Source organism: Drosophila gunungcola, assembly GCF_025200985.1.
Source record: "Drosophila gunungcola strain Sukarami chromosome 2R unlocalized genomic scaffold, Dgunungcola_SK_2 000006F, whole genome shotgun sequence".
Lineage (NCBI taxonomy): Eukaryota > Metazoa > Arthropoda > Insecta > Diptera > Drosophilidae > Drosophila > Drosophila gunungcola.
In genome coordinates this window covers 2670176-2693629 of record NW_026453168.1, presented here as the reverse complement: position 1 = coordinate 2693629, position 23454 = coordinate 2670176, and the positions used below count along the sequence as shown (strand labels likewise).

General features: G+C 43.7%; 7 protein-coding genes and 2 non-coding genes across 9 annotated transcripts; 3 read left to right on the top strand and 6 right to left on the bottom strand.

Annotated features, from left to right (window-relative positions):
- Positions 1 to 318: 318 nt before the first annotated feature.
- Positions 319 to 2627, top strand: LOC128254678 (sodium channel protein Nach). Its single transcript, XM_052983894.1, has 5 exons — positions 319 to 873; positions 933 to 1669; positions 2110 to 2227; positions 2280 to 2389; positions 2443 to 2627. Exons 1-5 carry the CDS (start codon positions 482 to 484, stop codon positions 2580 to 2582), a joined length of 1497 nt encoding a protein of 498 aa, XP_052839854.1. The 5' UTR covers positions 319 to 481; the 3' UTR covers positions 2583 to 2627.
- A 572-nt stretch (positions 2628 to 3199) lies between these two features.
- On the top strand, positions 3200 to 5816 carry LOC128255162 (2-hydroxyacyl-CoA lyase 1). Its single transcript, XM_052984709.1, is given in 6 exon segments — positions 3200 to 3403; positions 3913 to 4108; positions 4178 to 5037; positions 5039 to 5126; positions 5129 to 5417; positions 5500 to 5816. Coding segments are annotated over 6 exon segments (1704 nt in total). The 5' UTR covers positions 3200 to 3352; the 3' UTR covers positions 5720 to 5816.
- Positions 5817 to 5838: 22 nt separating this feature from the next.
- Positions 5839 to 9518, bottom strand: LOC128255161 (EF-hand domain-containing family member C2). The gene is given in 6 exon segments (XM_052984708.1): positions 5839 to 6489; positions 6810 to 6871; positions 6874 to 7330; positions 7405 to 7924; positions 8451 to 9004; positions 9060 to 9518. Coding segments are annotated over 6 exon segments (2295 nt in total). The 5' UTR covers positions 9111 to 9518.
- A 175-nt stretch (positions 9519 to 9693) lies between these two features.
- Positions 9694 to 11210, top strand: LOC128255166 (uncharacterized). The gene is made up of 4 exons (XM_052984714.1): positions 9694 to 10382; positions 10449 to 10575; positions 10636 to 10994; positions 11049 to 11210. Exons 1-4 carry the CDS (start codon positions 10372 to 10374, stop codon positions 11200 to 11202), a joined length of 651 nt encoding a protein of 216 aa, XP_052840674.1. The 5' UTR covers positions 9694 to 10371; the 3' UTR covers positions 11203 to 11210.
- Positions 11146 to 14756, bottom strand: LOC128255164 (leucine-rich repeat protein soc-2 homolog). The gene is made up of 5 exons (XM_052984712.1): positions 13707 to 14756; positions 13457 to 13639; positions 13249 to 13396; positions 12202 to 12513; positions 11146 to 11526 (listed from the first exon to the last, which is right to left on the bottom strand). The coding sequence occupies exons 1-5, from the start codon at positions 14035 to 14037 to the stop codon at positions 11361 to 11363; spliced, it is 1140 nt and encodes a 379-aa protein (XP_052840672.1). The 5' UTR covers positions 14038 to 14756; the 3' UTR covers positions 11146 to 11360.
- A 531-nt stretch (positions 14757 to 15287) lies between these two features.
- LOC128255167 (uncharacterized) lies at positions 15288 to 15834 on the bottom strand. The gene has a single exon (XM_052984716.1). The coding sequence runs from the start codon at positions 15678 to 15680 to the stop codon at positions 15390 to 15392; it is 291 nt and encodes a 96-aa protein (XP_052840676.1). The 5' UTR covers positions 15681 to 15834; the 3' UTR covers positions 15288 to 15389.
- Positions 15835 to 16320: 486 nt separating this feature from the next.
- On the bottom strand, positions 16321 to 19571 carry LOC128255163 (F-box only protein 39). The gene is made up of 6 exons (XM_052984711.1): positions 19161 to 19571; positions 18960 to 19099; positions 18093 to 18341; positions 17690 to 18034; positions 17197 to 17631; positions 16321 to 16719 (listed from the first exon to the last, which is right to left on the bottom strand). The coding sequence occupies exons 1-6, from the start codon at positions 19246 to 19248 to the stop codon at positions 16441 to 16443; spliced, it is 1536 nt and encodes a 511-aa protein (XP_052840671.1). The 5' UTR covers positions 19249 to 19571; the 3' UTR covers positions 16321 to 16440.
- On the bottom strand, positions 18587 to 18657 carry Trnag-gcc (transfer RNA glycine (anticodon GCC)). The gene has a single exon. It is a non-coding gene; the product is annotated as a tRNA-Gly (tRNA).
- A 3051-nt stretch (positions 19572 to 22622) lies between the features above and the next one.
- Trnag-gcc (transfer RNA glycine (anticodon GCC)) lies at positions 22623 to 22693 on the bottom strand. The gene has a single exon. It is a non-coding gene; the product is annotated as a tRNA-Gly (tRNA).
- Positions 22694 to 23454: the final 761 nt, after the last annotated feature.

Here is a 23454-nt window from a genome sequence, read left to right as displayed (position 1 = left end):
CTTTTAGAAATATATCATAAAATTTCTTATTTTTTCCAAAGAACCCAAAATTAAGGTAAACATCCATAACTCGAACTACCAACTGCTATGGAAAAAACTGTAGTTTTAGAGACTTAAAAATACATTTTACTTGAATTTATACTACCATTTTATAAACTTTGTTATAGAAGTTTCACTGTATTAGTAATTATTTATTTTAATTTTGGTATCTCACTCACAAGCAGGTTTAACAAAAAAAAACATTGTTTATATATTTATACGGCTGTTCCTTTTTATGTGTTAAATAATTACTGTCAAGTTTACTAGATATATATTATCGATTCTTAAATTACCACTAATGCCCGCAACAAATGAGATACTCTCTCAAGACAAGTTAGCCACTTTACCAACCCATAATTAGCACCCAAACTTTCAGGCATTAAGGACACCATACTTACCTATAAAAGCCTGAGCATTGTGTGTCATCACAAGTTAGTACGCAATGATAGAACCGGCAAAGTGGCCAACACCAGGCAAAAGGACCTCCGAGACCAGTGGCTCCAGGAAGAAGAGTAAGGAGCCATCTTTATGGAAGGACGCCATGCTGGCCACCTTTTGGGAGTACACGGAACGGACCAAGTTGAGCGGCATGTGGCTGATGCGAAGGAATCGCACCCATGGCCTGTCCCGGTTCATCTGGTCCTCGGTTCTGGTGCAGCTGCTCTTGCTGAGCATCTTCCTCACCCTGCTGCTGTGGCTCAAGTTCTACTCGTACCCCATCCTGAACACCATCTCGAATGACCTCTCCATCACGAACGTTGCCTTTCCGGGCGTGACCATTTGCAGCCCCAAGGTGGTCAACTCGGAGCGGGTGGAACGATATGTCAAGACGCTGTGAGTAGAACGGTGATAATCTCCTGGGGATTTCGTCATATCAGGTGTTTCTTTGACAGCAAGATTCCCAAGGAGTACGACATTGCCGAGGTGATTGCTGGCTTTGACTTTCTCAACGCCTTTACGGACCAGAGTTTCGAGCCTCCAGCTCACGAAAGCTATCGAGCCACCGATGCCGTACTCCGGCTGAATAATGTGAGCACCTGGGAGGCGGCCATGGCCGTCAGTCCGGGATGCTATGACTACGTGAAGCGGTGCTTCTGGGGCCACACGGAGTTCCAGTGCAACCAGAGCCACGAGTACTTATCGTTCATTCCCACCACGGCCTACCTGGGTCCCTGCTGCTCCTTCAACTACAATCCGCGCAACGCCAGCTTTGTGCCCTTCTCGGCCAACATCTTCGGCATGGATGGGGGTCTGACTTTTGTGGGTGCGGAGGGCAGCGAGCGGAACCTCAACACCGGCCTCATCGTCCTGGTGCACCATCCCATGGACTATGTGACGCAGTCCGCCTCCTCGGTCACAATCACAGCCCAATCCGAGAGCTTCGTGGAGGTCTCGCCCACGGTGCAGAGCTCCTCGGCCGAGGTCCTGGAACTCTCGGAGCGGAAGCGGGACTGCCTCATTTCGGATGACCTGCAGCTGAGAAACTATCGCCAGGCCGCCTGCCTCCTCGCCTGCCAAACGGAGGCCATTGTGGAGAAGTGCGGCTGCCATCCGTACCTCCTGCCCATCGAGGGCAACAAGTTCAAGGAGTGCAACCTGAACGACACCTTCTGCTACTCGGAAAACTATGGTGGGTTAGCTTAAACAGACTTTTGCCCATATCACTCTGGTGCAGGCAGCCCATCGTTTATGCTCAACATTTTTTTCCAGACCCATTTTAAGTCCAGTACTCAAGCTAAAATTAGATTTTAAAACAAAAAATTCCTAAAAACATTAAGCAACCTAATTATTATAATTATGATTGTTATTTTCGTTTTTTTTATTTATTTAAAAACCCAACCAGAGGCTAAAATTTAGAATACAATTTAATTTAGAAAGTCTTTAATTTATAAAAACTGGAAATTGTCAAAGGAAATATGGGAGAGTTATTCTAATGCATTTAAGGAACTATATGATTTTTTTATTATTAAAATATATTTTTAAACTGTTTAATTTTGAATCTTTACCAAGTTATGTTTTTGATTTTTAAATCCTACTTCAAATAAATCATCTTGATTTCCCTTTTTCCAGACAACTTTAAGAGCTTGCGATGTGACCAGTGCCTGCCCAATTGCTACGATGTCACCTACTCGACGCTTTCCTACAGGACGGATCTAAACCAGCACCAGTTCTCAGTGAACCGATACTAGTGAGTAATGAATACTTTATGGGATCCTACAGCTTAAATCCTTTCCCAAAAGCTCGCAGGAGCTGCTCAACAGCGACAGTTTCGTACTCCGGGTCTATTTGGCCAAGCAAGTGGTCCCCGTAATCCGGAAAGTAACCGTAATGTCATGGATAGGACTGCTATGTAAGTAAATAAATCTGTTCTATTAATAACAAAATAACAACATTAATTTTCAGCGGATTTGGGTGGCATTTTCAATCTCTGCTTGGGACTGAGCATGATTTCGGTGGTTGAGTTTTTTTACTTCTGCACTTATCGCTTGTATATCAATTATCAACTTCAGAAGGCTCAGTTGCCTAGAAAGGCATGGCAATAATATTATTCGCTTTACTTAAGATATGTGCTTGTAAGAGAAAAATCAATTTTTAAAAAAATGTTACACTGGAATAGCTGCTTAAATAAATATGTAGGTGTCCGAATCGACTATAGCGAAAATTCAATATAATCCTGTGTTGGGTTTTTAACATTCAAATTCAAAAGTACGCGGCAAAGTCAAAATCAGAGATAAATAAAACAGGGTTGTCGCTGATATGTAATTGTTGTCTTTTGATGAAAGTGTAACCGTTTCATCAAAATGACAGCAAGAAAGAGATATATATTTATTATTTGTTTTTTAATTAACAACACGATCCCTACTAGTAGACTGATTTCGAAAATTAAAAAAAATAAACAAGAAACAAGGAAGTTATGTGAGAAAGGAATATATATAAAGAAATAAATTAGTTTAATTAATGCTATATCATTTTGTTTTAAAGATATTGCTTTATGCTTAACTCACATTTTAAGAAAACACTTCGTTTCTTTTTTGTTGTTTTTAATTTAAAATTTTTTATACACTTACAAACAAAACGGAATTTAAAAATAGATTCTTCACCCTTCAATTATACGGTCACACTATTCGCAAACATCGATAGTCGCAGCAATCGATATGTAAAGAAATAGAAACCATCGATGCATCGATAGCGGTCACCGCTTCTGTTGGACTCTACATTTTAATTTGTTTAACAAATTCTTCGGCCAGTACGCAAGGCAACGCGGCGCCGCAAAAAACACTTTTAGCCCAATTACCACAAAAAAGCGCGCAAAATGGCCGAGGTTGAAGCCGTGCAGATAATTGCCGAGTCATTGAAGCAACAGGTAAGAGGATCACCTGGTGCTCCGTCCCTCAGTCCGTCTGTCTGTCTGTCTGTCTGTTTGTCCGACATTTTGGCAATGCAGTTATATATGTACATACATATATGCACTTGCAGGGGGGAATAAAGTGTATATCTTGGCTATCGGGAATTGTGGAATCTGCGGAGCTGGCGAGAACAATGGAGTGGGGTCTTATCTGGAGGCACCTGTTTGTTGTGCAAAGTTCAAAAACACCTCCCCGATTACTCCCGTTAATAATTTGATAAAGACCGTGTTCCAAAGGTTTGGGACCACGACCCAAACACCCCTGCGCCTGCAGCGGCGATTACCCCCGGGGGTTCAGATTAAAATCAATAAAACTTTAACCGGATTCCGGGCAAATCACTTGAGGACGTGTTTGCACATTGCCTAGTGATTTGGTCTATAAATTGCCCAAAGTATGTGACTTAAGGTTTAATTGATGCCTAAGTGGTCGATATAAATAACCCTACATAATCTGTAATCCGCTACAGGGCGTGGAGTATGTCTTTGGCATCATCGGCATTCCGGTCATCGAGCTGTCCATGGCCTTCCAGGCCGCCGGACTGAAGTACATCGGAATGCGGAACGAGCAGGCCGCCTGCTATGCGGCCCAGGCCATTGGCTATCTGACTGGCAAGCCGGGAGTCTGCCTGGTGGTTTCCGGACCCGGACTGCTCCATGTAACAGGTAGGAACAGCACGCATATGAGCCCTGTCTTCCCTGCTACAGTAATTAACCACTCCCTTTGCCAACCAGGTGGCATGGCCAATGCCCAGGTCAACTGCTGGCCCCTCATTGTCATCGGTGGAGCCACCAACCAGGATCACGAAGGCATCGGCGGCTTCCAGGAGTGCCCGCAGGTGGAGCTCTCTCGGCCGTACTGCAAGTACGCCGCCCGTCCGGCCACCGCCGCCCTCATTCCGCTGCATGTGGAGAAAGCGGTGCGGTATGCCACCTACGGACGCCCTGGCGTGGCCTACCTGGACTTCCCCGGCAACATCCTGCAGTCGAAGGCACAGGAGTCGCGCATCTACAAGGCTCTGGCGCATCCGGCTCCGCCACTAGCCTATCCCCCACATGACGATGTGATCCGGGCCGCCAAGCTGCTGCGCCAGGCCAAGCGACCGCTGGTGATCGTGGGCAAGGGCTCCGCCTACGCCCATGCCGAGAACACGCTGCGGCACTTCATCGAGAACACCAACCTGCCCTTCCTGCCCACGCCGATGGGCAAGGGCGTGGTCTCCGACACGGCGCCGCAGTGCGTCTCCTCGGCCCGCACTTTGGCGCTGCAGAAGGCCGATGTGGTGCTGCTCCTGGGCGCACGCCTCAACTGGATCCTGCACTTCGGCAAGGCGCCGCGCTACGACAAGGACGTCAAGTTCATCCAGGTGGACATCAATCCCGAGGAGCTGCACAACTCGGTGGTTGCCTCGGTGGCCATCCAGGCGGACATCCGCCCCTTCGCCGAGCAGCTGTTCGAGCAGATGAACGCCGTGAACTTCCGCTTCGGTTACGAGCAGGACTGGTGGAAGCAGCTGGCCGTCAAGTGCAAGCAGAACCGCGACACCGTGCAGAAGATGTCGCTGAACACGGAGACGCCGCTGAACTACTACGCCGGTGTTCCACCACCTGCGCGAGCTGCTGCCCAAGGACACGATCATCGTCAGCGAGGGCGCCAACACCATGGACATTGGTCGCTCCATGCTGCTAACGAGCAACCCCGCCATCGCCTCGATGCCGGCACCTTTGGCACCATGGGAGTGGGTCCCGGATTCGCCGTGGCCGCAGCGCTCTTCTGCCGCGACTTTGCCCCCGGCAAGCGGGTGCTGTGCGTGGAGGGCGACAGCGCCTTCGGCTTCTCCGGCATGGAGATCGAGACCATGGTGCGCTACAAGCTGCCGGTGACCATTGTGATCGTGAACAACAACGGCATCTACGGCGGCTTCGACAAGGACACCTTCGAGGCCATTCGCAGTGAGGGCGATCTGACCCAAATGTGAGTGCGCGCGCCGCTTATCGGCCTATCTGGTACATGGTACAACTACTTACGGTCTATTCGGCCTAATCTTATCTTGCAGCACACCACCATCGGCGCTGGGCGTTCAGGTGCGCTACGAGGAGATGATGAAAATGTTCGGCATGCAGGGCTATTTCTGCACGGAGATCGAGCAGCTGCAGGCGGCTGTGAAGGCGGCCAACCAGCTGACGGACAGGCCGACCATCATCAACGTGGCCATCAGCCCGTCATCCGACCGCAAGCCGCAGTCCTTCAACTGGCTCACCGAGTCTAAGCTGTAGGATACCACCATCGACGTCTAGGTCTTAAGCACAAAGTTCACCATTCCGAAAGTTATATTGCCACGAATTTTTCTGTATATACATGCAATTTTTGATACGCGCGCCTCCTTCTCTGCTCCCTAACTGTTGGCTCGCTTCAGTTCTTCCTCCAGGCCGAGGTAGTCCAGGAACCAGGTGAAGTCCACCAGCCGGCCCTTGTGCAGGAACGGCAGCTTGGGGCACAGCTCGAAGGCGATGTTGAGGGGAGCAATGTCGGGCACTTGGTCGCTGCGCATGTTGAAGAAGGCCAGGAAGTCGCGCACCTCGATTTCGTTTTGCCCGTTGCGCTGCAGCACCATCAGGATGTCCTCCACGAGCTCCAGACTGAAGGGCAGCCGGCAGCCTCGCAGGGTGGATCGCACCTGAGACTCGCTGATGTACGGCCTGCAGGCCGGATTGATGTGGCTCAGGTGGTCGTTCAGCTGCTCCACGCCGTTCCACAAGGCCCGCTTCAGCTCCAGTTGGGCGGCCGCCCGCACTCGATTCCTGTCGCAACTGGGGGGCATTGCCTGCTCAGCCGAGAAGTAGCGGCACACGGTCACTATTTCGTGGTTGAGCAGGCACTCCTTGGACAGGTAGGAAAGCAGGGTCGAGCGCAGGGTGTCAAAGCTGACGGTGGTGAAGTCCCCGAGGTCACCATCCGGCTTGCAGCGCAGCACAAACTGCTTGTAGTCGGGACGCACTGCATCGCGGATCTTCTGCATTATCAGCCGTATGTCGGCCACGGGGAACTGAAAGAAAAGCCTTTTTAGTTGGTATTTTTTATGTTTTTTAAAAGTTTGATACAATATAACTTAGGAAGACCATATACCTTCCATTTAACGTTCTTATAGCAATTTCAATACCCTAGTTTCCTATCATTACCAATTTTCTAAACAATCTGTACGTGGTTTCTAACGGGTGCATAAGAATCTAATGATCTATGCAAATCATTTAAGAACTATTCAACTGTAACAACTTAACAAATTGCCTAAATATGATCCCTTCAGATCTGGCTTGGTTTTGGTAATAAGAACTATAACTCAAAGTGTTATTATCCTGATACACTTACCTCGCTGGGATGCTGTTCCATGTACATTAGAGTAAACTCGTCAGCCGAAACAATGTGAAAGTGTGATCCTTCAGAGTCATGGTGCGTCCTATGTAGAAGTCGTTGGCCCTATAGTACTCGGGTCGCGAGGAGCTGAACATATCCTGACCCGGCAGCGGAACCCGTGCCTTTTTAAGGAACTCGCCGCCCAGGAAGCCGGAGTTCCGACGTGACGACTCGTAGATCTGCACCATGTCGTCGGCCAAGAAGTAACTGATGACAAAGTCTCGTTCCCCGTTGTCCCGAATGGCCGAAACGAGCTTGGCTCCGAAGCGCAGGATGCAGCCGTCGTACTTGAAGAGCTTCTTGAAGTCGGCCTGCGGTGGCTTGGGCTCCACAGTGATGCAGTTACCCTCGGAATCCTCGTGACTTCCCCAGCCATTGTACGGTGGCAGTCGACGCGATCCCATGCCTCCTTGAGTGTAAGGTCGAATATCGCTTCGTTCTGGTATAGGCTGAGCGCAAAACTCCTGAATGCCATACTTAAGAAGGTAAGGTAGAGAAAATTAATATTAATTAAATAAATGTTAACCCATTTTCTTTTTTACACACTCACCTTCTCCCTGTAGTAACTCTGGGTGAACTGATCGCAGCCGGTCAGGACGACAGCCCGTCCGAAGACATTTAGAACGGCTCCTATCTGCAAATCCTGGTCGGTGTAGTACTGCTCCTGTTTTTGGCCCGTGTTCAACGGGTCGGCTACGTAACGCACATCACGCATACTGTTGCCCAGCACATTGAGTAGAGTCAAGGCCGTCTGCTGACCGGGCAGCGGGAGTCCCGAGAACTCCTTTGGCAGCTTACCTCGTTTCAGAAAGGTACTGGGTCCTTCGCGACCAGAATTTCGCGGGAATTTCTCCTTAATATCAATGGTGTCATCGGCCAGATAATAGCAAATCTCCAGTTTCCGCACATCGCCAAACTCGCTGCGGTCATTCCAATACCCCTGAAACTTGAGCACTCGTCTGTCGAACTCCAGAAACTGGGCGAACGAATGCTTTTTGGGCTGAGCCGAGGAGCAGGAGCCAGCAGTCTGCTTCAAACCGGAACGCTTTCGGATTTCCGTGGTTGGATCACTAAGAAAAATTACACAAAGTAGAAGTGTTTAAAAAATAATACAAAAACAAAATATACTTTTGTGGACCAAAAGATTGGGAACTGACGTAAATAATTATTACATTTTGTAAAGTTCCTAAAAGACAAATGGAATTCCAGATAAAGCCTTGATGTTTATATAAATATGCAAAAATAAATACATTTTTGCTGGCAAAAGCTAGTATAAGTATGTGTATAGAGGATTTTCTCAAGTTCTAGGAGATATTTGTAAAGTTCCAAATAGACAAATGGTGTTCCAAATAAAACGGTGATGTTTATATAAATATCAAAAATCTCAGTTTTGCTTACAAAACCATGTACAACATTTTTTGAAAGCTGAATAAATTGTTAAATTAAGAGGAATGTCTAAAGTACGACCGATTTAACTTAGTAGTCGTATGGTTTTACTTTTTTTTTGGAAACATTTTAAAGACTTTGGAATAAATAAAAAGTTTTAAAAACTTATTCAAAGAAAAATAAGTTCATTCAAATTGGCCATCATCTTACTTTGGTTCTTGCTGCGCCTCGGGCACAAAGATGCCGGCTCGGTTGAGGAACTGCCGCGTGAACACGTCACATCCGCTAATGTGGTAGACCCGATCGAAGATCTGGATGTCCGTGTCCACGTTCAGGTCGAAGATGGAGATGAACTCACGGTCGGTGGGCGGGGCCCGCGGGATGCGCTGGCGGTGGACCAGGCATCCCTGCGGAATGCCTGAGTTCTCCACCTTGGGCTCGGTGACCTGCATGGTGCCGTCCTCCAGGTAGAAGTAGATCCGCACCTTGCGCACCTGGTAGGGGGCGTGGTAGACCTCGGTGAGGTTCTCCTTGAAATAGGCGCTGAAGCAGAGCACCTGCTTGTCGTAGGCCAGCCAGGGTGGCAGCTTGGTGGTGGCCTTGGGTGCCCACAGGCTGTTGATCTGGGCGGGCACGGGCGGACACTTTGGGTCGGTCACGATGCCATTGGGCTCCACCAGTTCGGGTTCGCGGCGGTCCGAGAGCATCTGGATGCCCTGGTAGTGCATCAGTGTCTGTTGCCGCGGATGGCGACGCTTACCACGCTGTTGAAAAGGTTTTAGGTTAACAAAATAAGGTACACTCCACTGTACCACTCACATCGTAAAATTGCGCGCCCGGCAGCATGGGCATTCCAGGAAGTCGCATCATCGTCACGGATAATTTTGCACTCCTTTGGATATTCCAAAATGTAATTTTATTGCCAATTCGCTTGCCAAATCGTTATGGTTACATTTGCCTCTAAGCCAAAATCAATTCTGTGGCAGTTAACGCCACGCAACAGAATTTTGGACTGGTCGAGTGCTTCGACATTTCCGCTGCTATTCGATAAATGGAACAAGCGCAACTATGGCAATGCCAGCTCGCCATGGCAGCCGGAAAAGTCAACTGGCCAACAAGTCAACCAATTGCAACTGGTAGTGGTTTCCATGGAGGGTTTTCAACAGCCTCTACTTCTACTTATTAATTTTTCTAAGTTATAAACTATTAAACACTATTCTGACGAACTAATGCTATTTTTTATAAATTTTAGGCCAAATTATTAGAGCAATAAAAATAACTTTGGCGTGAGCTTCGATTTAAATCTATTTTGAAATTTTGTCATCATAATATGGATGTTTTTTTAAAGCTATTTTATTAACATAGTTTTTTCATAAAATTTAAATTAAATTAATGTGGAAATAAGAATATCTGTTGGCATAAGCCATGGCAGTCCGAAAGTCAACTGGCCAAAAGCCAACTATAGAGGGTTTTGAACAGCCTCTATTTCCACATAGCCAAGTCTTAATTAATTGTGCTATGTTATTAACTCATTAGGTTCTTTTGTGACGCACAATACAAGCATTTGTTTTCATAAAATTTAAATTGGATTAATAGAGCAACAAAAATAACTTTCGATTTAAATTTATGTTTGGTCGGATGGCATTATGGATGACATTTTTTTTATGAATTTTAAATTTAAAAATAGGGCAACTAAAGTACCTCTGGCTAAAAAATATGCTATATACCAACACTAACCCATGTTAAATGTATCTCCCTATCTTTTCTAGAACTTCTCCTTTAAAATTAACCAACCTTCAAGTGACAGTGCCACCTGTAGTTGACTCATGTCACACCTACTTCCCATATTGTCTTTGAACCTGAAAGCGGTCCTATGACTTTCTAGAGTCATGGCCACAGTAGGCTGGTGTCGCAGACGCAGTGCTCGCTAATTAGTCGGGCAGGCATAAGTAGGAAACCCACCGAAGCACGTGCTTTTTCTCACTTCTCACTCCAACTCATAGCCATACCTGTATGCCCATCTCCCTGGGCTGACAAAGCATCGTATAACGATGCCATGACACTGAAGCTGTTCGAATCTCGGCGGTAAACGCTGTCAAGAGCTCGAGCGGACAGCACAAGAAGCGGCAAAATGAACCTATTGTGAGTTGATTGAACCGTGAAGCGGTAATTGTTTGATTCCCACTGACAAGTGAACCCCCAACTTAGAGCCAAGATGATAGTTTTCCTTGTGATCCTGGAAACGGTGGCTGCAGTGGATGCCAATCTCACTGCATGGCGACATCACAGGCGACAGAAGCGCTTCCTGATCTATCAGAACGGTGGCGTTGTCAAGGTTAGACATCAAATATTTATTGAGAATATATGGGATAAACATCGATTTGTATCTTTACAGTTTGTTTCCGGTTGTGCATTTCCAGTGCCGTTTATGGAGAAAAAGGTCTGGCGACAGTTGGTCTGGCTGATGAACTTCCACTACCAGTTTAGTGAGCCGCAAACGCCCATCTACTGGTGGAAACTATGGGACAGTTCCCGAAATCTCAATGGTCCTTTGACCAACCAGCCAGCAGCTCCATCGATTCCAGATCGTCTTTCGGTGGATGAGCCGCAGCTGTTGCTCTTCAAGTTCGCCGAGGGCTATATGAATCAGTTGGGTCAGAATGGGAGTGCCTGTCTGGAGCGACTGATCTGCGAGAATGGTCAGGTGGATGAGCACAGTGGTCTTTATGCGCAATTGCTGCACAGGCTGTTAAGGTGAGCTGACTTCTGTCTTAATTAAGAACAGAAATAACACCACAAATGTCTTAGACCACATCGAACACTGGACAGGCGATATTTGGATGCCTATAGGATGGGTCGACATGGCGTCAACTGTCGCAGAGCTTTTCCAGAGGCCCATCACTGCGTTTTAGACAACTACGTACACCTCCATGAACGGGGACCCACACAGAGTTTTCTTTAAGGTCTAGTTTTAGAATTCGCGCGAGCTTTCTCTTTGAACAAATGGCGCCGGTTGCCAGTCGTTCAATAGCATTTACATGACATGTACAAAACTAATTAATGGTAATTAATGACTATATATATATATAGTACAATGAGGTCAGGCGAAATCCATTAGCTCTACTTGCCACTGGACACGTGTGCAGCATCGGCGTCGTCGTCATCATCATCGGACACTCGCCAGGTCACTTGGTAGTACTTTTTGTCATTGCTGGCCAACCAGAGCAGAGCACATCGGTTGGTGCAGAAATTGCAGGTGAAGAGCTGCTTGGAGGTGCTACCACGCCTATAAAAAGTAATAACAATGATATTGGGAATTAGCCATATAGGTTATTCATGAAAGGATGTTCAAAATTTATGGGTAATTTAATTCAAATTTGATTAAAGTCGATTGGAAATCGAACTTTTGGAAAATACATTAATGTGTACGTAAGCTAGAATTAAAAACTGAAATAACACAAAGTAAAAAATTATATATTTAAAAATTAATCTAAAATGTAATTTGGTTTTCTCGAAATATAAGTGGGTCTCACTTCCTGCTTACTCATTTGCTAAGAACTTAAGTTCTTATTTAAATAGTTGTAATTATTATAATCACTTATCTAAAATTATTAGCTTGAACAATAATGTATAATTGTGAATATGAATTACGTAAGTATTAAATAAAGCATGGAAATTGTAAACGTTCAAATCTGATTTTAAATTCATTTTATAACTTATTTACGTTAAGAGTTGAATTGATCAATCAAACGAGGCTTTTCTGAATAATAGCCATAAAACTTTAAAAATATGGGTATTACTAAAAAATACAAATTTAAATTAAAATGTCTGCCTATTCGAAGTAGGCAGTTCGCACTGTACTTCTTGCGGTTGTGATAGGTCCATGTGCCCCAATTGGAAAGCGGACCGGTTGCGGCGGTACCAAAACAATAACCACATGACCAACGAAACTCCGACCCACCTCTTCACGACCATGAAGTAGTACGAGGTGTACAGACAGCTCGAGCAGGTGGAAGTCGTGCAGCGGGCGATGGGTCCGTTGTTGATGTGGGCGCCGATGTACGGCTCCGGGAGCAGGCGGTGCAGGGCGGCGTTCTCGTAGACGGGCACGGAGCGGTTCAGCGACTGGAGGGCGTGCAGGCAGTCGTCGTAGAGCGTGACCCGGTTCTCCGCCGACGGAACCGGAAATACTGTGCGGGTGCCCACCGGAAGCACCAATCTGGAGTTCGTCTCTAGCTCGCGTACCCAAAACAGACCCTTTCGACGAACGGCGCTGAAAAAAAAATGGTTAGTATTATTAACTTCATAAGATTATGAAAAAAAAAAAAAACAAGAAGAAAATCGAGGTAAATGAGTTTCTTATTGATAAAAAGAAAGTTCGCAAAAATAAGCCTACCTATCTTTTAAGATTAAGGTAAATTAAGTAAGTTAAATCGAGCTGAGGCACTTGCTCGATTAAATGCTTAAACAAAATTAACTCATCAGCAACAAAAAAGAAATTTGTTCTATATAAGCAGCTTATCTTTATCAACTTTTAATAATTTATATTTATTTGATGATAAAAGTTTGTGCAGTTAACCATTTAGGTCATAATTGGGTACTTAGATAAAACGTATCTACAAAAAAAAAAAACAACTCTAGCTATTATTTAATCTTGATTAAACTTTAATAATTTCCTTATAATATATTTCTTCAATAAAAGTTTGAGCAGTTGATTCTTTGTAAACAAATGCCTCTATGCCTTAGTTAAAATAGTTTTAACAATGTAGCTCTGTTTATAAATGCTTTTGAAAAATATCTTAGTCATTCCTAAAGGCAACGTGCCAAATAAATCGCCATTTCTTTATCGACAAACATTTTCGGCTATTATTTAAGCTACGTAGATAGGATTTCATAGCCAAATATTTGTTTACAAAAGGGGGAAGGCAAAATGATCAGTCAACTGCCAAGTTTTTTAAAATCTATGCCATCCCTGAAAAAAAAAGCGTAAAAGAAGTTTCTTTCTTACATGGGAGTGCTCCTCTGTCGGTTGTCGTAGAAATTTTGGTAGAACTTCTCGTAGACCATGGGTATATAGTTGATGGCCGTGTTGTGGAAGATGCGCACATGGTTCATGAACTTGGAGAGGGCGGCCGGCAGGTAGACAAGAGCACAGCCTGCCAAGAAAGAGATATCGATGATCGGCGAGATGAACCCCGTATGATGGGTATACTCACGATCGGCGGCGAGGGACTGCAGCATGGGCAGGTTGGAGATGCGCTCGGGGATGTGGACCAGCGCCTCGTTGTCGCTCACGTTCAGCTCGTTGAGACGGACGCACTCGCTCAGCTGAATGGGCAGGCGGCGAAATTGGTTCTTGGCTATGTTCAGGTGCTCCAGATTGCGCAAGCTGCTCAGCTCTGAAAGGGGATGTAAAGGTGTAAGCTTCATAAGGGCAGGAGGTTCTACTCAAGGGGTCCAACTCACCCACTGGCAGTTCGGCGAGTTGATTGCCCGAAACATTCAGCTGCTGAAGACTCAAAAGGAGACCCAGAGTGGGGGGCAGCTGCTTGAGTTCATTGTTGGAAACGTCGAGGAACTCAAGGTTCTCCAGCAAATAGATGTCAGCGGGCAGTTCGCTCAGGTTGTTGCCTGCCAAATGGATAAACTTGAGGGTGGTGATGTTTAGCAACCACTTGGGTATGACCGAAATGAAGTTCTCCTTGAGGTAGACCTCCTCGAGATCTTCGTACAGAAAGAGATCCATGGGCACATCCTTGAAGTTCAGATAGCTCCAGTGCAGAATCGTTTTGTTCATCGCAATGCCGTTGCAATTACACAATGCCCGCACTGCTGTTATTTGGTTGATTTGGTTTATTCGGTTTATTTGGTTTATTTGGTTTATTTGGTTCGCGGCGCCGTCAGGTTTGGCTTGCTTATAGTTTGGTGGTGTTTCAATTATATTTATTTGCGTCTCTACGCGGTCACGATCATCATTTGGCACCGCCGCCCGCCAAACAAAAACTGCCACCACCGCCACCAGCGCCACCACAGCCACCCAGTGGCTCAGGCCCAGTGGCAGCACCACCAGAATCAGCAGCAACAGTTTGCTCTCCGCCGTGAACGAGAATCTCCTGCGACACGCGGTTCGGATCGGTCAGTCTTGGCTAAATTTGTCTCATTCGCCTTTCGCAGTTGCTCACGAGCTTTCTCCGCCTCTGGTTTTTTATAAAATACTTATTTATCAATAACGCTCACCCATCTTTCACCGACCTTTCACTGTCGTCCACCGACATATACGTAATGTGGCTGAGTGCCCGAAAGTATACCGTTTCGTTTCGGAGGCGTTTTAATGCCGCCCGAGCTTTGGCACTGACATTGAATTTTCCGGCTGCATTGATTCACTACCCCATCCAACCCCTTCTTCGGGTTGTTGCTCTTGTAGTCTTTGCCGAATTCAAGGTCGTTGCTGCAAGCCAAATGCAAAGGGCAAGCTTCGGAAGCTTTAACACTGAGAGAGCTTTGTGGTAAAAGAAAGGGGGCTGATTATGGCAAGTTCCCATAAACTGAACAACGACAAAGCACACTTGGTTGGGAAATCCAAGCTGAGCTTTCATGAGAAACATTTGGAAAAGCCGAAGGTATGGAAACGACCTAATATTGTGAAAACCTAAACAATATGTTAATATGTTTCTAAGACTAATACATTGGAACGAGAACTATAAAATTTTGTGAAAAACAAATGCCAATATGTTTTTGAAACTGATATATAACATATAATTTTATAGATCAATAAAGCGCAAAGAGTGTATCTAGAATTAATAATATCTTCGAAAAACATAGTTAAAAACCCAGAAGAAAGCTCAGTTTAAAAATTACTTTTCCCAAGCAAACATTTCTTAAATATAAGATTAAAGAAATAAGTAAGTCGAAGTCTAAAAAACTCATTAAGTTAATTGGATAGATGTAAACTTAAAGCGAATAGAATATAGGGAAATATAAAAAAAAACAATCTAATAAACAAATAAAAAAATAATAAAAGAACACATTAAACATTTTTTTTATAAATAATATAATAAATATTGTTTTATTTTGATATATCAAGATTTTCATAAGTTTCACGCTTGCGAATTAATCTTAAACAAAGTTTCACTTCCACGCATCGTATTCTTAATATCCATAGTTTCCATATCCATAATCGTATCCATATCCTGGGTGATGATGATGGTGGTGGTGATGTGGGTACGGATAGTAGCCGTAGGACGGTGGCGGAGGCGGAGGAAGTACTCCGAATCCCACACCAATTGGCAGCGGAAGAGGTAATCCCACCACAATAGGTGTTCCCATTGCTCCAGCAATGCAGAATACTAAGCCGATAAGAGCGATCACAGCTTTCATGTCTCTGGCAAGATTTCTTAGCAAACTGACAAATCCGAGATGATGCTGTTGCCTTTTAAGCATGATGGTGTTACGATTTTGGGAATTTCAGCCTTAGCGTGTGCAAACAAAATGAATTAAATTTCACCGGCCGAAAGGTGCAAATTGCTGCGCGAGTTGTATTTCCCCCTCAAATGCAAATTGACAATTGTTCACGATATTTGCTTTATATCGCATACGAGATTTTGGCATCTCTCTCTTGCAATTTAAAAGAACTTGTTTCATTACAATTTGGTCTTTGAATTTTAAACACCCTTCTTGTGAGTTTATTTTATTTGAGTACAAATGTGCAAAACATTATAAATTTTGTTCTTTAATTAAATCAAATATTTTGTTTTGAAAATCAAAACTTTTCAGTAATGATGATGGTGGTGGTGATCGTAGTGCGGATCGTAGTGGTCGTGGTGGCGACCGTGGTGATCATCGTGGTGATAGTCGTGGTGCGGATCGCCTCCAAAATGAGGAGCCGCAAATGCGGCTGCAATGATGAACAAAAGTCCGATGAGGGCGATCACAGCATTCATGTTTTTGACAGCTCACTTTTACAAACTGATGCACCTGCACCGATGCATTGGCTTTTAAACCTTTTTGGCATCTGGATTTTGGGAATTTCACACCAAGGTGTGCAAACAGAAACCAAAGTCAAGTAAATTTCATTGTCCCCCTGGCAAATTGTTAATTGTTGTTTTCGATATTTTTGTACGCTTGTATAGTAATTTTTGGGTTGTTTATTAAAGCTCTACACCGTTTATCACAAGTCTTAGGGGGAGGATACAGGAGAATTCTAGGCTCCTGATTTAACATTTACAGTCAGCTGTTTGAAGTCACGATCGCTGAGCAGCTGCCATTTGTAGCCCAAGATCTGTGAGATCTCCCGCTCCACAGCCTCGTAGGATCTGGAGTTTCGCTTCAGCCAGGTGTTAAACTCGTCACTCCATTCCGGATGTCTTGGCCAGTCGCATCGCAAAATCACCGCAAATCGTCGGACATGGAGATGCTGCAGATTCTTGGCCGTTTTTGCAATGAGCAGGAGCGTTGAGGTTGAGACTTTCTCGCGGATGATCTGGGCGATAAGGCAATAGGGTGTTAAGTTGGTCTCTTACATTAAAACTACCCTACAAATTAGTCATAATATTGCTAACTCTTAAATTAAACAGATTATTTAAGTTAATGTTAAATAATTAATAAATAATTAATAAATTAAAGATTGGCCTGCCTTGGTACATTTGTCCTTGGCTTTCAAATATATGCTTTAAATAGATAGTCCATCTTTAAAATTGTTAGCTTGCTCTGAATCAACACTTAAAAATTCTCTAAAAATGATTGGATAATGTTTACTTATTCTTTAAGAAATCACAAAAAAAAAACAGTTATTGCTCAGGAACTAATGCCCAATGAAACAATATCTCTGATTCACTTTCTCATTGAGGCTAGGATTTGGGTTGTAAAGACCTTTACAGCCCTTGTCAACAGCTTTCGGCCGCAATCTGAGTTTTTTTTAGCATCTAACTGATTGTTTAAACTGCATATACAGACTCACCAGAGTGTCCATATTGAAGCACTGCCGGCACAAGAGCAACATCAGACTGTCGATGCGGCTGTGAAATGGCTTGGGGCTGGAAAAGCGCGGCAGGAGCTCGTGACCGTACACGGCCAAGGTGTTCCGATAGTGGTCCACCATGCGGACGAGCAGCTCGGCCCGTATCCGTGCCTGCGGCGCGCAGTACGTGATGCTGTGGACAGGCGCCTCCGGTTGCAGCACCACCTCGCCATCCGCCAGGTTCTCCACGCGCAAATGGACACGCAGGCGCGGATTGGTTGTCTTCACATTGCGCCAGGCCTTCACGCCGCAGGCACTTATTGTCAGGTGGCTTGGCGTATAGCAGTTCTGCAGCAAGTGCAAGTGCCGCAACTTGGTGTCCGCCAGCAGGGACAAAACGTCGTCGTCAATGTTCTGCGGCGATATGGTGAGCACCTATTCCAAAACTTTATTTAGCACTGTGATAGCAAACATCGATTTCAATTGCATTCACCTGCAGGTTGAGGAACAGACCCACATGCATGATGGGACAGTGCGTCGTGGTCACATTCACCAGATTGAGTACCCTCATCTTGGTGCAGCAGCTGCAGACGACCTCGTCCAGCAAGTGATTCGCCTCGAAGCGTTCCAGCACGAAGTCCACCAGCTTGAGTGTGTGAAGGTCCGTCAACCGGAGGAGCAGCTCCTTCAGGACCCGCAGCAGCTGGCCTCCGGTGCCGAATAGCTTGATTCCCTCCGGATCGTTGGGCTGCGACATGTTGCACGGAAAGTGGTAGACCAGAGTGCGGATACGGCGACCCATGCCAAAAAACTCCGGCCCAGCATTCTCCTCATTAGCCTAAAGCGCTAACGATTATCAATATGCGATGGGGAAGATGTTACCGTCATTTTGATACCTTGTCAATGTTCCAGGTCAGCATGGTCATAAACTGGAAGATGTTGTTGAAGCTGTGCCACGGCCGAAACTCAATCCCTCGCATATATCTGCCGATTCTCGACAGGCAGTACTGGGTTCGCATATGATCGAGGCAGAATTGCCAGCCGGAGTAGTAGTTAAACTTTGGCTTGGTCAATGTGCGATCATCCACCAAAAAGTTGTTCCAAACAGTTGGCAAGTAGAAAGCTCTATACCACTGGCGGCAAACCTAAAACAAATGGTAGAGTTAAGAATTCTTAGATATTGAATTCTACGTATATAAAGGAGAATAAGGGTGCTTTATATTTGTTTGAGCTTTAAATATTCCATATTCTACTTTTATTTTAATGTTGCGGCTAGGGAAGTTGCATTTTATATAAAATAAATTTGAAACCAAATTATTATATATTGCTGGCTGACATCCGAGGTGGTTTTTAAAGTTAGCCTTGAATAAAAATAAAAAAAAAATTGTTATGCATCGGCCGGGAATCGAACCCGGGCCGCCCGCGTGGCAGGCGAGCATTCTACCACTGAACCACCGATGCTCGGTGACAAACTGGATTCCCAAAAATCTCCATATTATGTTGGTTGTTCTATAAAATCGCCTAAAAATAGATTTATTGGGGAGTTGACACTCAAATAATTTAAATTATTATCAATTTTACAGATTTACTTGGCAAAACAAATTGGTGAACTGTTTTAATAATACATAAAGAAAAGAGAACTTTCACTTCAACAAGCACTCAATTTATAAATGTCACATTGAGACGCTTTAGTTGTAAACTATTTTAATATGGATAAAGCACACAACTTATAAACAGATTGTGTGCTATTTCTATATACGCACCAGTCCCGCATAGTAGCGCTCTTTGGGGCTGAGGTAGGTAAAGACTTGCTCTAGTACCAGGTCAGGTAGTAAGCACCACTTCGACTCAATCATTCCTTCAGTGTCCTGGTCGTCGTCCTCATCGACATCTATGTAACAGGCTGTGTTTTTGGGAAAACTCATATTATTTTGATGACATTGCATGGAAGACTTTCAGCCTACCCTTCTCATCGCCATCGATCTTCCAGCCAGCCTTTTGCATAACCTCCAGCTGGCCGCTGCCCTTTCGCCCCATGCTCAGTGAGCTCATGTTGGGATATTGTTATTATTATTCTTTCAAATCGACGTGTTATGATTTTACAACGCAAACAACCGCACAGAACTATATGTACTCTAATTTTGAAATTATTTTGGCACAGCCTGCGGTGTCGGCTTCTTCTTGCTTTCGGTTTATTTTTATATAGTTGGACCGACCGACTGTCCGCTGCACTCGCAGTTGCGTCGCGTTTGGCCAGCGACTGTCTCCCGAATAGATTGTGATTCCTTCACGTATTCAAATCGCTCTGCTGGCTATTTTCGAAAACTGAAACTGAAAAAACTGTTTTCAGTTCTCGTGTTCGAAATTGTTAGGTTCTCGCAGCCCGCAGTTGCCAAAGACCAGCGATCTTGTCTTCTCTTCATCGCGCTTTCGATTTATTTCGGTTATTATTTCATTGTTGATGTTTGGAACTTCGCTCGAGATATGGCAACTGTTGTGATTCCAATTCTCTGTTGTTTTCGTTTTCCGATTTTAAAATTAGATGCCGGCACTTTGGGCAAGGTCTTAGGGCCGTCGTTTTGTGGCACGGAACTGGGGCAACTTGTTGATGCTACTGGCTGGCTTTTGAGGTGTAAATTATAAATAAACACTTTCGTTGTTTGGACTTCTTGTGATCCGATCGATCCGTTCTGCGCTGCATGTGCACTTTTATGCATACGGTTTCAGTGTATATGCACGTGTCTGGAGTATTTGTTGCACAGAGAGAAATACTTTAAATTATTTAAATATCCGTTGATTTCCCTGACATGAACATGTTTTTTTTGTATCTAAGGGTTTGATTGAAATATTTGTCGTTTAAAAAGGAGCATATATAAATGCCATTGTGGGACAACAATGATAAACATTCAAAGCCTAAAAAACAAAATAATCATCTTAAAATATTTGATAAATAATTGAAAAGCTTAAGAATTTTGTTATATGTAATAAGAAAATAAGAAAGATTTCTAGGTTAATTTTTGAGTACAATCTACCCTGCTTAAAGATATTAGAGCTTCAAAAATTTCGGCTTTCAATCGTCCGGATGACAAGCCTATTTATGGTGTTTAAGAACATAACTTCTTTATTCACTTAAAGCGTTTTTAATTTGAAATTAGTCAGTTTTTAAAATTCAGGAAGCTCGTATGAATCTACTTAAATAAAGCTTTCCTGTATTTAAAGTAACTCTGCAAAATATTTCTTGTAAAAGAATTTTTCTAAGCAAGGCTTCAAAGTCTCTAATTTTCTATCTAACACGATAAGTACAACATTATTTGAGCCAAAACTGCTGTAAGCTACTTACCAATCCGGCCGCTATCTTGCTCTGCGTTGGTGACACTTGACCCCACTTTGCCGGCAGAAGGCGGAAGAAAATTCCATCAGGCCACCAAACGACGCCATCGTCGTTTCCTTGACGATGCCACCAACTGAGCCAGCTGTTATCCCGTTTTCCGATTTTTCGTTGTCCACTTGTGCATGTCCATTCGACGCTCCACAAAGGAGCATTGTCATTTTCCCACACACACACACACACTCGTTTTGTGTGGGAAAACTCCTCGAGTGTCCAGGTACACTTAGCGGAAACAGCTGTTTATGTTGATGGGCAGAATTCAGAAAGCAGAATGGCCATTTTACTCGTTCCTTTTTAGCCCCCGGCTTTCTTTTTTAGTAACAACTTTTCCGTACTGCAATTTCCTTTTTGCGTTGCATACTTTTAGGATCACGGAATTTTTCCGCGCCCAAGCACTTAAAAATATGCTGAATATTGAATGAGACCGGCTGAGTGGGAATGCGCTGCAGCGCTGGCTGGAGAGCTGTGCTGCAACAATGCGCAATACGGGCTTAATTAAAACAATTTTAAAACCAGTTAAAACACACTCGCTGGTCACACACACACAGCCGCACACACCCGCACACACTCACCCACACATATGTACCCAGCCAACCGCTTGACAGTTGGCATCGCCCTTCCGCCTTCGGTTGCAAAACCGAAACATCAAATATGACAGCGCCCGGCCTGCGACCAAAATGTTGCCATGCAAATTTAAATGTCAACAAAAACTTGCAGTTTAACCCAAAAACCCTATTTGTGTCTGCCCGGCAGCCGGCCATCACGATAGGGTTTTCCAGGGCTACCCAGAAGTGTGCAAACTCCATTAAAAGCGTGCAGCGATTAGAGATGAGTACGTTGTCTAAATTCTAGAAAAGTTAGCAACATTTTAAACGATTTAAAACATTTTAAAACTTCAATATTGAAAGAAAGTTGCATAATTCTCAAACCACTAAACATGAAATATTTTATAAACGCTTTATTCATCTTATATCAATTTTTAATTTAATTAAATTTACTACTTGGCTTGCTGTCCTTTTTAAAAATCAAGTACTTAAAAACAACTTTTTGATTTGTTAAATTTCATTTTAAGTTCAAGATGTAACTTTACTTGGTACTATTATTTTACATTTGAATGTATTTTAATGTAATGCTTTAAGAATTAATTTATTGAAAAAATGAATTGTTCCATTGTTAACCAAAATTAATGTATGGAATAAATTCAATGTAACATGCAGCTTTTATTATTGAAGATTTATTTTAAAAAGGTATTCAAATTAATAATTCTCATTAAAGGTTTAAATTAAATATTTAATTTCTTTAAATATTTTAAATTTTACGCCCTTATTATTTCATATATTAAAAAAGAACAGTTTATATTTTAAGTATTTTTATATATATTTATTTAGTTTCTCAGTATCATTCATTGCCTTCAACGCTCTCGCACCTCTAGCACGCATTTGTGAAAATCATGGGTCTGGTTTACCGGTCGAAATATGCATATGGATATTCCTCTGTGCGTGCCGGTGGGTCGGTGGCGGCTTAAGCTGGAGAACAGGAAGTGGCTGGTTGGCTTGGCTAACCAAGCCGGCAAAAGCCGGCCAACAAGTCCTGTTATTGTTGTTCCTGCCGGTTTGTTTGGCTGGCCTTGCTCAGGTGCATCGCACTGGCAGCTGTTTGGGGCCATTGTTTGGCCATCGGATGTTGCCAAGTTTCGGAATTTAATGTATAATTTTGTAGCATTTTAACTACTGCCTCACCCGTTGTGGCCCATTCTGCATTCTGCCACACTGCCATGTGGTTATGTAAATTGTTGACTTCTACTTAGGGGACATCACTAAGAAGGTTGATGTGTGACTGGACTGTGCATTTGTGAATTGCATTTTAATGGCTTCTTGGTGGGCATTCCGTTTGACTGGCAGCTTAGAAGTAGCATTCATTGGTGACTCTAAAGAGAAATGGGTTAACAAAATGCCTTACTCATTTTCTTTTGAATTTCACTTATTTTGGTTAAATATTTTCTATACATTTTGAGGCGGAAATAAAAAAAAAATTATTTTGCATCGGCCGGGAATCGAACCCGGGCCGCCCGCGTGGCAGGCGAGCATTCTACCACTGAACCACCGATGCTTGGTGAAAGTAAAGATCCCATAAAGTCTCTAGTTTATTTTGGAAGCATTATCAAAATCTAAAAATAGAATTTATAGGGGAGTTAACTTTAAAATTGATTAAGTTAAGATTTATTGTTACCGGTTAATTTTCAAATAATTTTTTTTGTTTGTTTATTTTGATACGAATAATTCAATTTTTGGAGCAATATGATTTCTTGAACATACAATTCAAACCCTCTGTAAATTCCTATCTTCATTCTTGAGACTTGAATTTGCTTCATCCGATTGCACACTGGTTATTTTGTCCATTTTGTCCATTTTACAGCCAAACTTTTTGTGACAGCTCGAACTGCCTAAAAAAACATTGAAATTTGGGAGCGCAGCTGCTGCTTATGCAAAGTTCTGTGGTGAGTGGATAGCTTAAAGCCCGAAAAGTTTGAAATAAACATATAGGGCTCAATCACATCAGCAATTTCCACCACTGCGCTGGTGCTCTCGACTTCCGCCCCATCCTGACTCAATTGTTCTGCCATTGTCACAGCAAGCAATTTGCCTTGACAATAGTCATGCATTTTAATTGTGCAGCAGCTGCGGTTCATCGGAAGGAATTCCCCTCCCCCTCGATATGGCGACTCTGCTAAACGCAGCAAATTGTGTGGCCATTAAAAAAATGGCGTATAAAATAGAAACTTTTTCGAAATATTCTGATTTTGGGGCGGCAAGGAGAGGGGAGGCGATGGCCGGCAATTATTTGTAAAATATTTATTTTACAATTGAATT